This window comes from Halichoeres trimaculatus, unplaced genomic scaffold, assembly GCF_033239565.1.
Source record: "Halichoeres trimaculatus isolate MK-OKI-2021-1 unplaced genomic scaffold, fHalTri1.1 fHalTri1_scaffold_13, whole genome shotgun sequence".
Lineage (NCBI taxonomy): Eukaryota > Metazoa > Chordata > Actinopteri > Labriformes > Labridae > Halichoeres > Halichoeres trimaculatus.
In genome coordinates, this window is record NW_027437191.1 from 21976728 (window position 1) to 21991170 (window position 14443).

The following is a 14443-nucleotide window of genomic DNA, read 5'->3' on the forward strand; positions in this document are numbered from 1 at the left end:
CATCTAGCTAGTATTTTAAAGGCCCTGGGAAGACTTAGTAGTCTTAATAGTCTCACTTTGATATATTTGCTTGTTCATGATCCAGGATTTTAAATGAGATCATCAGTGTCAAAATCTGTTACTCTTGGATTCTGCTTTTCATTATCTGAGGTCAGATTGGATTTCCCCTGGAGAACATGAATCTGCACGTCAACTGAAAGTCAAAGTGTAGCAGTTTAGTAAAAGGCACGGCTCGGCAAGAGTCACGTCTTTACAACAGCGGGTGATTGGGCTCATGGGAAATAGAGTCTTATTCCCTTTTGTTTTCCATTTTAATTGTCTGACTCTTGACTTCAATCTCTCCCAGAATTTCAGAAATCAGTCTAACGGTGGCCGAGGAAGGCACGCCGACCCGAGAGAGTGAGACGGCTCATCAGATAGAGAAGTGTGACTGTCCAATCGGATACTCTGGACTCTCCTGTGAGGTAAGCGTGCTCAGGAACACATATGTGGAGATGTTGGAGGAAACATGAGTGTGTCATGCAGGTAGTAAATATTGATGTGTGATGACTAAATGGAATGTTTGCATATTCATATTTTGACATTTTTAGTAGTTTTTGCAAGCAAGTAACCAAATGCTAATGTTGTCTTTCTAGATTGATCAAATATGATGATGTTGCTCCAAATTTTTACATCCCAAAGTGACAAATTATCAACTGAAACCTGCTATTTATGTGAATTACTAATCTGCAGAGCAGCATTATTTGAGCTCCCCACCCTGAGTGTATTGTAAGAGGAAATTGGCTGCTGTGTGAATATGATGAATTTAAAAAACTACATTTTGAATTTGACTTTGCACACATTGTGATTACAGAGAGCTCAACTCTCCATGTTCAGAGGAATCAAGGCCTTTTTTGTGTGCAGCTTTCACAGGCAGAGGGAGGGGGAGAGAATGTAAACATGGAGGTCACACACCCTGCTTTCAATAGTATCTCACAAGTTTCCCATTTACATTTTGTTCACAGTTTTAAGCCTTTGTGTCGCTCTACAGACTTTTTTTAAATTTTATGTTTTGCATTGGTTGGTTTGGATTAAGCCTCACTGAGCGTCTCTTCTCTCAGATGTGATTTTGTCGGAGCAATTGACTTTCAGCTGCGTGCGGCTCCTTCTCTTAAGCCACCAGGAAGCATATAGCAGCGAGTCAATCTTTAGTTTAATGAGGATTTTGTGAGGACAGCTTATGATACACAGAGGCAACAGTTGAGAGTCATTTAGGTATTATTGTGTTAATCTCACAGGAATACCAGGAGTCCCCTGCAAACTTTTAACTACATTTCTCAACCTCTGTTTCACTTTGTTGCCTCCTCCTTGGAGTTCTGAGGCGTAGCTGTTCACACTGCTGGGAAAATTAGCCTTGTACATAATTTAAGAGCTACAGATACTGCTGAAAGAGTGCCAAATGGAAGCCAAAAAGCAAACGGTAGCTAAACTTGAAATGTTTAGGTCGTAGAGGCCTGGGCTGACAGATGGCCATTCTATTTGTAGCTGCCGTCGTTGTTAATAAAGTATTTTTAAACGGGCGTTTAGTGCTAGCAGAGGGAACAGATGGCTCTTTAAATGGACTCCATTAATTATTACTGAACAGGAGAGAGACGCAGGGAGAGGTACCTTGTATGTGTGTGTGTGTATAAGTAGGCATGTGTGTGCTCAGAAGTCACTGAAGGGAGTAACTCTTAATTGTGTGTATGAGTGTTAAAGAGAGCGGTCAACAGTTGCCCAGAGAAATAAGACTGTGGGATAATTACGTGGGTCCATGTGTGTTGTTGTTCAGAGTGTGTTTGTGGATCTTTTATTTTTAAGCCCAATGTTATTTTCTCTGCTCTATCCATCCCTGTCTCTGCATCCATCTGTCCGTCTCTCCATGTAGGAGTGCGCTGCAGGTTTTTACCGTCTTCGCGCTGGCTCCCTAGCATCTGTTCCAGCGTCCAGCATGCCCACTGCTGTCGGCATGGGCAGCTGTGTTCAGTGCCAGTGCAGTGGGCACTCTTCCACCTGTGACCCTGAGACATCCATATGCCAGGTAAATGAGTCTGTGTGTGTGTGTGTGTGTGTGTGTGTGTGTGTGTGTGTGTGTGTGTGTGTGTGTGTGAATGTGTGTGTGTGTGTGTGTGTGTGTGTGTGTTTGTGTGTGTGTGTGTGTGTACTGCCGCTGGAGACCCTCATACAGCCATATGCCAGGTAGCTTCTGGAGGAGAGTCGAAAGTGTGTGTATGTGTGTGTGTCATGGAGGAATGTCAGGTCCTGTAATTAGCCCTGCAATAATTAACGAGGCCGGGCTTATTCATATTTGGTGTAATTTCCTCTCCCCTGGATGTGACCCAAAGCTACCACACTAGTTTTAGAAAGAGGGGAGAATGTGATCTTATCCAAAGGTGTATTATTAAAACAAGAACTCAACCCTTTTTGTTTAAAACAAAAAGTATTCAACAGTTAAACTTCACGCAGAAAGTCAGGAAATCTGCTGGGTAGATTATCTCTGTCTACGTTTTTGATACCTTTTGGTGATACATCTGTTTATCTACCTTTTAAATGGAGCCACATTTGTGGGAAACTTGAATTTGTGAAATGAGCAGCAGCCCATATAAAATGTGCCATATCAGCCCTGCTCTCAGTCAGAAGAAACAAGACGACCTTTGAACAGAAAGGAGGAAGACACAGAAGAAGCAGACTTAAGATAAACTTATAAATGAGCATCTAGTGGTGTTTCAGGCTATGTGAAAACACATAAGACCAACAGACATGATCAAAGTGAACAGTAATGAGTGAGGGCTTAAAAACTAGCAGTTAACCTCAGTGCTCCAGCAACAACAACATCCACAACATCCACAGTATATGAGCTCAAAGAGGAAGCGTGCATCAGACATCACCAATGATTCACTTTCAGTGTTTTTTTCCAGCTGTTGAGTATCATGTGTATAGTGTGGCAACAGATAACCCGAAAAAAGTAAAGTACAAAATAGAACCCAAATACCAGGAAAAGTTGAGAAAAAATTCTCCTTAAGTCTTCAGTCACATGTAATATTTTTGTCTGTAGTTCAAACAGAAAAAGATACTCCCCAAAAAGAGCAGTGACCAGCCCTCATGTTTGTTCTGATAAGACCTGCCTGCCTGCAAGTCCTCCATAAATCCAACTGGTGGCATATGAGATAAATCTGCCAGAGACAGTTGTTCGCCGTTGGTCACTCACAGCCTTTTCGCAGTCTGGTCATTTCTGCAGTGAGTGAGTCACCATCTTAAGCCTTTGGCCTTAGGGAGCAGTTGGTCAAATGCTACCCAGAGGACGTCAGTCACATTTGATCTGTAAGAACCATGGCAGACAGAGAAAATGTCACTGTTTGGCTGTGATCGTAGGAGCACAGAGAAATCAATCAGCTCAGACTGTTGGTGGACGGCTCATGGGGAGTTGTTTTATTATGTGGATGCTGTGTTTGGAAAAAAAACACTGCAGAGGAAAAAAAGTAAAGCATAAAGAGATAGAAACATGAAAACCTTTATTTAATTGCCCAAATGTCTGCTCCATTTTCCCCTTTCCTTTTCTTTGTCTTTTGTAGGAAAACATGAAGCATGTTGGGTAATAAACCTATTTCACATGTTCACATTTTAAGTAGTAAGCTGCACACACATGGGGGAACAACAGGGACCAGAGTCTGGACAGAAACAGGTTTTAGTTATTACAGGTCAGCTGATTACCTTACCTACCAAGGTGACAACAAACAATATGCTGCATGAACTTAAAGGTATCAAGAAAAAAAAAGCCCTAGAGAATCTAAGTTGTTGGTGCTGAGTAGAAATGTGCCCTTAACTCTAAAACTATTACAACCATTGGTGTTTAGTAGTTCATTCAACTGAAACTTAAAGAGGGGGTATTGTGCTTGTTTTTTACCCATTAACTACCTCTTTTTTTAACCTTGTAACTTTCACTTTTTGAGTACAAGGGATATCAAGTCTATTTTTTAACCCATAACATTTTAACGTTCCACACCCCTAAAAAGTAAACCTTTTTGTGTGTGTGTGTGTGTGTGTGTGTGTGTGTGTGTGTGTGTGTGTGTGTGTGTGTGTGTGTGTGTGTGTGTGTGTGTGTGTGTGTGTGTGTGTGTGTGTGTGTGTGTGTGTGTGTTTTTTTATGCTGCTGTGGCACTAAGAAACCACAAAATTCAGAAAAAAAGTATTTCAAACTGTAGAGACAATCCCAACCAGGTTTTACTTAGTTCAACATAGAGATATAGCGACTCAAAAAGCAAGTTTAAGGGTTAAGGCCTTACACTGTCCAACTGGTTCCCCTGAAGTTACTTTGCATGGTTTACAGCTCAAAATAAATAAATAGATAAATAAAAACTGTCCGACTGGTGTTTTAGTAAAACTCTTACTGCAGCCTCAGTCTGCTTCCCTTTAGCTACTGTCACTTTAAGGCTCCCCACTTTACAAACCCACTTCCCTCTAATTGGCCAGCACTCCCAAGACCTGTCAGGGGTGAAGCTTTCGACAGACTTTGGTGTTTTAAGGCTCCTTCAAGGTGTCATGAACCAATTAGGAGATCCTTACGTGATGACCTCATCATTTTAGCAAGGCTTGTGAAAACCTTGTGCCTTTTTTAAGAACAGCGATTTTGATCAGTTCATAGACAGATTCAGGGATTTCTACAACATGTAAATATGCAGAAGTTTGAACATCTGCACGTTAAGTCCCAGCACCCAACACTGTTACTTTACATCCATATTTGAAATATAGGAATGGAGAATATCCCCGATTTAAATTCTGACGGCTTTTTTAAATCCAGGAAAGACTTTGAGGGAAATATCAAATTGAATTTGGGTAAAGTAATTCAGTTTATTTGTTTTGTAGAGTGTGGCTAAGGTTGGCAGAGCTGGTACCACCAACCACTTTGGCCTCATTTTCTTGTTAAAATGCTAAAATAAGCAGCATTACAAGATGCACTCCATCACAAGTGCAGGTTCACTTCTGGATAGTAAAACATTCAAGCATTTTAGGATTATTAGGAGCTAGACCCCCAACTAGTGGCAGAGGGTTGCACTACATTTCAGATGTATGATCAAATATCTGGCCCTACAACATTTTATTAATGATGTGGTTTTTTTGTGTCAACAAAATGTTTAATTTTGATGCTTAAGTAAAAATTTTCTAAACTTTGGTGAAACAAGAGGTCAACTGCAAGAATCACCAGAATGAGTCAAGTTATCTAATGTTAAAGTTGAATTATAACAACAGTTGCTCTTAGATAAAATGCCACCTGCCTTTTCTTCTCAATCATTTGTTTTTTGAATCACTCTTTTCCAAATGCTTAAATTCTTACCTCTGGTCCCAAAACAGTCTCTTTGTTTATATAAGAGGGTCTTTTTCTTTTACCGCCTCTGTTGTCTTCCCAACCCTTCCTAATTAATCACTGTTTCTGTCTCTTTCCTCCGTCACCACCCTCCCCCTTTCTTTTCTCTCATGTTTCATTTCTTCCTCACTCTCTTTCTTTGCCTCCCAGCTATTATCCCCTCATTCGCCTATTTCCATCTCGCTCTCCATAACAGGCGCCATTAGCATTTTCTAACCGAGCGGGCTAAATTGAAAATGCTAAACGAGTTTGTTTCTGTGGTAATTAGCAGTAACGAGGAACACAGGAAGTTAATGGAAATGACTAGCCTCGTTAGTGGGCAACTTCCTGTTGCACTGATTGAAGTTCCCATTTCCAACAAACAAGGAAACCACATCAGACCGAACCCAGGGGCTACGAGGAGGGGAGAGCGTTGTGTTTATGTACAGTGTGTGATATAGTTTACATGATGAGTGTGTGGTGGTCTGAACTGTGTACAAACATAATGGAAATGTATTTATATTTGTAACCTGATTTCCTGCATATTAACTGTCAGAATATAAGTATGAATAGATATGTTTATTTTTGCATGAGTTGAATATCAAACAAAATATACCTTATATTTATGCTTCTGCACCCTCTGGATGCTCCAGTAAGAGCAGCTTGGAGGACACCTGTAAAGGAAATGAGTAGTTTGGGTGCAGCACTCTTAAGTAAGGAAGCTTATTAGACTCTCTGATGTGAGATCCAACCTGTCAGCTAATGGCTAGCTCGCTCCTTCCCTGCACCTCATCATGCAGAAGCAGAACTAGGCTGCAGAAACGATTCATTACAGCATGTGCACGGCTACATTTCCTATCTGAAGTAGTCCAGGCTGGGTATTTCTGTGTATGTGTGAAGGCTCTGGAAAGGCTCAGTAACTGTGGGTGGTGAAAAGAAATGAGTAATGACTCCCCCCCGCTCCCTGAAACAGAGACACTCAGCATGGCAGAAGCAGCTGCGATCACACTGGGTATTTCCCAGTAACAGTATGAATGTTTGCAATCTGTTCACATGTAAAGACAGAAAATGCTTCATCAAGTCTTTGGTGGAATAATCAAAAACAGGCGCGAAGTCTTGATCAGCAGCTCTGACGATATTACACAAAATGTTACTTAAAGTGGGTAATGATGGCAAGATGAAACTACTTCATCAACTTCTTTTCTCGTGTAGGTGTTATTCAACCAGCAGAGTCGGAATAATCATTACTCTCCTTTAAAGAAAGACCTTCATGCAATTTTGTCAAACACTAACGATTGTTCACAGCTTCAGTTTCATTCTGCATCGATTAAAAGATCTGAAACAAGCACAATAATCTGTGCATACATGAACTGGAATAGATTAATTTAATTTCACAGATCCTTAAAAACTTCTGAAGCATTTCTCTGCTTTTTCTTTTTCTTTGTGCCACTAGCGATATTCAAACACAACATGCAGATAAAAGTGTAGCTAAACTGCTGTTAATTTAATTAGAAAATTGCTCTGCTGCTTTTAAAAGATGAAAAGCTTTCTGGATAAGCAGCAAGAGGGGGATTTTTTTAGGTCTGCAAAAATCAGTTCTTCTATTTAAAACCAACTCAGCACACACTCTCTCACACAAAGAACTCCTGCTGGCTGAAGCATGATGGGAAATTTACCACCTACACATCAGGGTTGGAGTCATGCTTAGGGTGGAGAATGAATGGTAGTGTGTTCAGTTGTCTTAACAAGTATGCAACATAAGTTACGTGTGTGTGTCTGTGTGTTTATGTGCAGAACTGTCAAGACAACACTGAGGGGGATCGTTGTGAGCGCTGCGCTCCAGGATTCTACGGTGTGGTGCGTGGTTTCCATGATGACTGCAAACCATGTGCCTGTCCCCTCACCAACCCTCAAAACAAGTAAACGCTCTGTTTATCTTCTCTTTTGTTTAAAACTATCAGCTTAATGAAAAGTAGGACTCATTTTATTGTATTTCAGTGTAACTGGAGCGTTGTAGATATTGGTTTGCAGTCAGTTTGCTATGTCTCTCATTCTGAGCAAAGCATCAGAGCTGGAAAGAGAGCTCGACATGAAAAATTTTTAGGGCCAACATAGACACAGTATATACATAAAAAAGGAAAGTAAAGACGTAATTTATGAGGTTATAGATGTAAAGGAGGATTAGGAGCAAGCTTTTAACACAAATATGTTAAAGTTGATTTGATACATGCTAGTATGGTTACAGCCTTAGAAAGTCCACAAAAGATCAGGGCCTTAACAAGAGAATGAAGTCAAAACAATGTACACAGTTAAATTGTAAAAATTTCTTAATGCACTAGATTAAAATTTAGAAAAAAGTCTGAAAGATTAGAAAAAAGTGAAATTAAATTGATTTTTGAGATCAAAGTCAAAATTAAGTCATACTATATGAGATCGAATTAAATAAGTCTTATAAGACTTACGTAAAAATTAAGTATAAGAAAAAAAATCTTAACGGAAGATTTAACTCAAAATAATGTCTTAAGGTGCAAGGTAATGTCAAAATAAAGTACGAGGTTAAGGTTTAAATAAAGTAGTTGAAATAAAGTATTTTTATAGGCCAAAACAAAGTGATAATGAACAAGATTTAGTCAAAATAAATCTGTCATTTTATGAGATCAAAGTCAAAATAAAGTCAATATATGAGGCTGAAGTCAAAAATCAGGTTTAATAAGATAAAAGTAAAATTGTCTAAATAAAGCTATGAAATTAAGTGGAAATGAAGCCTTTAATGTTCAAGATGAAGTCGAAATAAAGTTACCATGTATTACATTAAAGTTAAAATAAAGTTGTAATATTTAAGATTAAAATAAAGAAAAGCCATTGAAACAAAATTTTAATGGATGAGAAGAACTTTTGAAATAAAATCTCAATTTACCATAAAAATATTAAGCCAAGACTACATACTTAATTCAGTAAAGCTAAGTCTTTTTTACTTTCATTTTGTACATTATGACATTATTCTCAAAAGCCAATTTTATTTTAGCATAAGTTTTTTCTACTTTGGCCCTAATCCTCTATTATAAGCCAAACACCCAACTAACAGTTCATGAAGCATGTAGGCATGTACTGATGGTTTCTTCAGGGCCTGTCTTCAGCTGTGGTCATTTAGAATCGTTTAATATCTCACAACACAGAACAACTTTCTCCAGGACTGACAACAAGTTTAACAAGCCAAACATTCAGTCCAACTACGAACATGATGAAAAAAAGTCTATTGCCTCAAAATAGCTCTAAAATATTGATTGGTTAATGGAATCAGACTCCTGAGAATCTTTACGAGGGATTATATTCATTCTTACTGGAAAAATATTCTCACAGAAAGCCAAACACATCAGACCAGTGTGACTGTAAGAGTAAAACAAACTTGATTTGTGTCTGACAGGATGTTTTTTATCCATCTAGTTTCAGTCCAACCTGTGTATCAGAGGGCTATGATGACTACCGCTGCACTGCCTGTCCTGAGGGCTATGAGGGTAAACACTGTGAGAGGTGTGTCTCATTCTTTACAACTACTGAAAACTTTACAAGTTTAGACATCATTACATTTTATTGCGGGACATGATTCTCAAATGTGATTTAAAAAATGGTTTCGGTAAGATTTTAAATGTGATGATATTTCTGTCCAGGTGTGCTACTGGTTACCATGGTAATCCCCTGATGCCAGGTGGACGCTGTGAGGAGTGTAAGTGTTCCCCTTGGGGGGCATTGCCCGGACCGTGTGACCCTGTCACTGGCCAATGCCGGTGCAGGGTCGGGACATCGGGGAGGTCATGTGACCAGTGCATGGGCAGGCATGTGTGTGGACCCGCAGGGATAATCTGTAAGACTAACACACATTTTTTTCAGTTAATCTGTCGTTGATACTTCTTTTCTTTCTTTATCACGTGATTTTTCTTTTTGGTTTTGCAATTATCTCCTTTTTTCAGTTTTTGTTCTGTTTTGATTCCTTTGTCTTCCTCTCCATTACTTTTTGTTCTCAACTTTCACTTTTCTTTCTTCTTTTTCTTTTAGATTCCCAATCATGAGTGCATTTTGCATTTGAAACACTACATTTCTTGGAGGAGATTTCTAAACTTTGAAATTATCAGTTCAAGTTTCCAAAATTCTGTGACAAAAAGTAACAAAAAGTTTCAGTTTCAGTAACTATCACAAAAAAAAAAAAAACATCCACAGCTTCAACTTTTCATTGCAGGTCATGAATAAAACATCCAGTTTTAAACTTTAGACGGATGCTGAAACTTACAGACTTCTTCTCCCTTTTCTGTCATTTTTTGCTTTTTCTTTTCTCTCTGGTGACCCACCATCCTTTCCCTTTACCTGTTTTTAACTTTATTTTAGTGATGAAATGCAAATGAGCAGTCAAACATTTCCCTCCTGTTGCCATGTGAGACAGGAGATCGTGGGAGAAGTCGGATTGAAGTCATTTAGAGTATAATTTCAATGTCATTTGCGGCTAATTTAAACTTAATATGAGCATAATGGCGGGGCCCATTCGGTGCCATTAGCATGTGCAGAGGTAAGAGAAAGTGGCAGAGAAGGTTGTAAGACAGAGGCTGTTGTGAAATTGCTGCTGTCGGGTCAGGGGAGGAAATAGCTTGCTCAGGTTCTTTATGTGTTCAGACACAAAGCGTGTGTTCATAAATTGGCAGAACCAGCGCGGCGGTGCACCCTGACACCAAACAGGTTGCCTGTACATCCAGACAATAACCACGAGTCCTGATGGTTTACGGAGAGCGAGGCAATCAGGCGGCTGCTCTCTTTGCTGGGGAGTGATTGCACTCTTCGTTTTCGGCCATTTCTTCCAATTCCATCAGCAGAAACAGAGCATGCTGGGAGTCAGCAGTCTGAAATGAGAATGCAGCTCCACAATTTACCCCACAGCCTCATTTACACTGCTAGATTTTATTATGTGATGCCTTTGGTTGCACCATTACATATTTGCTTCACTAGGAAGAGAGATGTGGTCAAATTATAGTTATAATGTCACAATGTTGTAAGTCATGTGACCAGTGAAAAAAATCTCAATGCATTTACTTCAAGACAGTCAAATGAGTCATGGAACTACATGAGTATATGATAAATCCATCCATTTTCCTACAGCCCCTGCGCTTTCATCTTACAGTGAATCAGTGATGCCACGGAAATGAACCATTTTCTAAATTCATTCCTTTAAATTTTCTGTCAAGTGCAAAACAAAACCAAAGTATATCCAGTGACAGCTTCCTACACTCCAATTGGACTGTGCATAGGCTGGTTGTCTAAAGCTCCTTCCATTCAACAGAAACTCAACAACCCAACCTGCTGATGTCTTAGAGTGAACAGATTTATCAGGATTTGAAAATTTGAGAGTTCAAAAAAGACATCAGAGGACACAAGACTAGATTAAAGTTATGAAATGGAAATTGGAGCATAAACATATTCAAAATATTTTGGTCTAAAAACAATTGTTTGTAGGTCTGAGGCTGAAAAACAATCCTGATCAAGTCCAGATCCTGATCCTGCCGTAAAAACATCCTGACATATTTGGCTCACATCGCCCCCTAATGGAGAACATGTTTCTTCTTGGTCAGAAGCAGAGTTTGTTGATGGTTACAAAGGATGTAATACTGCAGAAAAAAACTTTGTCAAAACCTTGAATATTAAGCTGAAATCTAAAGGAGTCTTCCTCAAAGTAACACTCTCAAAGTTAACATCAAGGTACCCACATGTACACCACATCACTTAAACTTCCAAAGCGTCAGAAAATGATGGAAGTGAGCCTTTTGTCTGTTATGCCAGCTTGTGTCTGTGTCGACAGGATGTTTGAAATTTTGTGAATACAATCCTTCAGCTCTGAAACTCATGACTGGCTCTGATTTGACAAGCAGCTATTAACTCCCACATACAATGAAGTGTACATTCACTGTGTGCTTGTGTGTGTGTGTGTGTGTGTGTGTCCTGTGTGTGCATGCATTAGCACTTTTGAGCATGCTGGTTTGTCAGAGATTGATAGAGCAGAAACAATTTTTATTTGATTTGATTCATCTTTGATTTCCCTTGTCAGAAAGTTTAATTTCTGCAATAAATCAGCCTCAGGCAAAAGAAGAGAGGAGAAACTCAAACACACGCAGGATACACAGGATGCAGGGAAATGTGGGAGTGTGTGTCTGAGTGAATTCCCTGGTGGGATCTTGTGTTTGTTGGTGTGTGTTTTTAGCCTGCAGTGTGTGCTCATAATAGGTGCTTTTGCCTCTCTGTGCTGAATTTCATGCATCGGCAGCCCTGTCTTTCTGATGCCAGAGTCGCTTAAACAGAGAAAAACAAGCAGACCCACCATCACACACACATGCACAAACACACTTGCAGACACACACACTTATGAGTAAAATATCACACATGTGCTTTTCCTCTTTGATTTTTTCTTATTTCCGTTCCTGTCAGTTCCAAATTCACACCCGACAGTTTCCTCATGTACACCCACATTTACAGAAAACCCCAGAGGCTGCCATCGGACCTCTTATGGATGTATCTAAGCATGTCTACCTTTGTGTCTGTAGCCTGTGATGACGAGTGTTCAGGTCTGCTGATCAGTGACATGGACCGCCTTTACCGCATCATCACTGAAGTCACCTTGACCACACCTCTCCCACCTCCTTATAAGGTGTTGTACCGCTTCGAGAACATGACAGAGGAACTTAAGGTAAGCTTTTATTAGTAATTGCAAATTGGCCTGGGACGATAGTGAAAAAAATCAATTAATCGTACAATAAATAGAATGAACTCAATAAATTACCTGACCTCAATATATGTGCATGCATATTTGTTTTAATAGTTTAGGATGAAGCTGATGAGACTGAAGAAGCCTCATGAAATGCTGTCCTTTAATACAGTCTTTTATTGAAGAGCAATTTTTGACTGAGAGTCCATTTTATTTTTTATTATTTTCATAATTAGTATTTATTTTGTTTTATTTTATCTTATTTTATTTTATTATTATTTGTTTTTATTTATTTTTTTATTTATTTATTTTTTTGGGGGGGGGTAAAAGTTATTGACATTTCAATAACTATAGTGCAGAGTAATCATGAGGAATAAAACTTCATTTCATTTAAAAGGGTGTAATGTATTACTATGATAAATTATTTTTATATTAGTGATTGATTTGGTCTCAAAATAATATTCTCAATGTTATCAAAAATTGTGGGACAATATATCATCCAGCAAAATCTGTATTTAGCCTAGGCCTAACTGCAAAATTATTGGTTTCATTTAAAAAAAAAAAAACATTATTTTAATCATTAGTCATTCTTCTTTCTTTTAACTGCGAAAATAAAGATATTTAATACAAAAATTTCAAATTTTATCATACCAGTAAAATTGATATGCATTGGTAGCTGAAAAACTTCTGAACTCACAAAAAAAGAAAAAGAAAAAATGAAATGAAATAAACAAAATAAAGTTTATCATAAAATCATGGTGAAACTGCTGGGCTTCCAAAGACTTTTGAGCCAAATTATCTCTGCCCATTTTTGACGACAAATAACACACATGCATTTATTCAAAAGCTATCTGATGTTTTGAGGCCCCTAAATTTGAGCTTATTCAGCAAGAAAAGCAAACCTTATTAGGATGGGTTCCTCACTGACCCTACTGATCAAGCTCTAATGGCTCAATTTTGCAGAAAAAAAACAGAGTGAAATAAATGTATGGATGTGTGTTGAGTTGGAGCTTTGGTACAGGATAGTTTAGGATAATGACGGTGTCAAAATGACATGATACAAGATTTAAGAAGAATAAGATGACAACTCGCTGAGTCAGACTATCATTGTAAGTAAAAGATAGTGAAAGAAAGAGGTAGACTTTGTTAAAGATAAAAGGGAGTCAGGGTTTGGGTTTGTCTAAGGTTATCTGGGAGGTTATTTCAGGCCAGCGCTGAACGATAAGGAAACGCTGATCAACACGTTTCCAAAGACTTCCTGTTGAATTCTTGTTTTATTCGACCGTATCAGTTTTTATCAGACATGTTTCCTGATTCAAACTTTGTTCTTCGCCTCCTGCCTTCCCACCCTCCTCTTTTTTTCCAGCAAACATCCAGGGAGTTCAAAAGCTTAGCCCAGGGCCAGAATGTGTCAGACATTTCTCTCTGTAATTCCTTCATCTCTCTGTTTCGCTCCTGCAGCATATGCTGTCACCTCAGAAAGCTCCGGAGAGATTACTGCAGCTGGCCGACTCCAACCTTGGATCACTGGTGGTTGAGATGGACCAGCTTCACAGCAGGGTACAGACACTTTGTGCTTTGTTTCGGTGCCTCTTTAGCCCCTGTGATTGTGTCCCTGTCTTCTCTCTTTATCCCTTCGAACACACTTTTTCTTTGTCTGCCTGTGACTCACAATACTGAAGCAAACATAGAGTAGTAAAGTGGCTTTGCTGTACAAAAGCAGGAACACAAGTGGAGTTACTTCTTCCACAAGCTGTGAATCGCCTTGGAAACAATAGAAAACTGCTTCAGCAGCAGCAGATACCAGTCTCACCACTTCAGCCTGCTGATTAAGTGTCAGACTGATCCGTGACACATTTTCAGACAGAAATCTCCCACTGAGCAGCAGACGTGATCTGTAGGAGGATTAATTGTGGACAAATTATGAGACAACTGACAACCAGGGATGATTTCTGAGATAATCTAATAGAGGCCATGGCGGGAGGAATAACCTTGTTACTGCTATTGTTTCTGCTCTCTGTGAAACACCACCATCGCCGCAGGTTTACCGTGTGGTAATTTAATCAAAAACACAAATACACTTAGTATTATGAAACACGTCAATTTAAATCTTTTTATCGGATTATGGCATAAACTTACAATTGAAAACAGAGAGCAAGATTGTATGGAAACAGAAACATCACAATATTATTATTTCTGATCCGTTTTATCCAATCTAATCCAATTTTCTAATCCAGACAGATTCAAAATTAAGTATACCCTGCTAAGGTTTCAAGTTAAAGAGGGGGTATTTTGTTTCCCAATATTTTAAACTTGGGCACAAATTAGTGCTGGATGTTCAGATA

The 14443-nt window shown here is 38.9% G+C and overlaps 1 protein-coding gene across 1 annotated transcript in view; it reads left to right on the forward strand.

Annotated features, from left to right (window-relative positions):
- Positions 1 to 14443, forward strand: part of lama2 (laminin, alpha 2) — a 248340-nt gene that overhangs the window by 175202 nt on the left and 58695 nt on the right. Inside the window, exons 31-37 of the mRNA XM_074684978.1 lie at positions 347 to 464; positions 1907 to 2059; positions 7154 to 7278; positions 8804 to 8890; positions 9028 to 9221; positions 11938 to 12080; positions 13560 to 13658. Coding sequence (XP_074541079.1) covers positions 347 to 464; positions 1907 to 2059; positions 7154 to 7278; positions 8804 to 8890; positions 9028 to 9221; positions 11938 to 12080; positions 13560 to 13658 — 919 coding nt within the window. The remainder of the gene's footprint in view (positions 1 to 346; positions 465 to 1906; positions 2060 to 7153; positions 7279 to 8803; positions 8891 to 9027; positions 9222 to 11937; positions 12081 to 13559; positions 13659 to 14443) is intronic.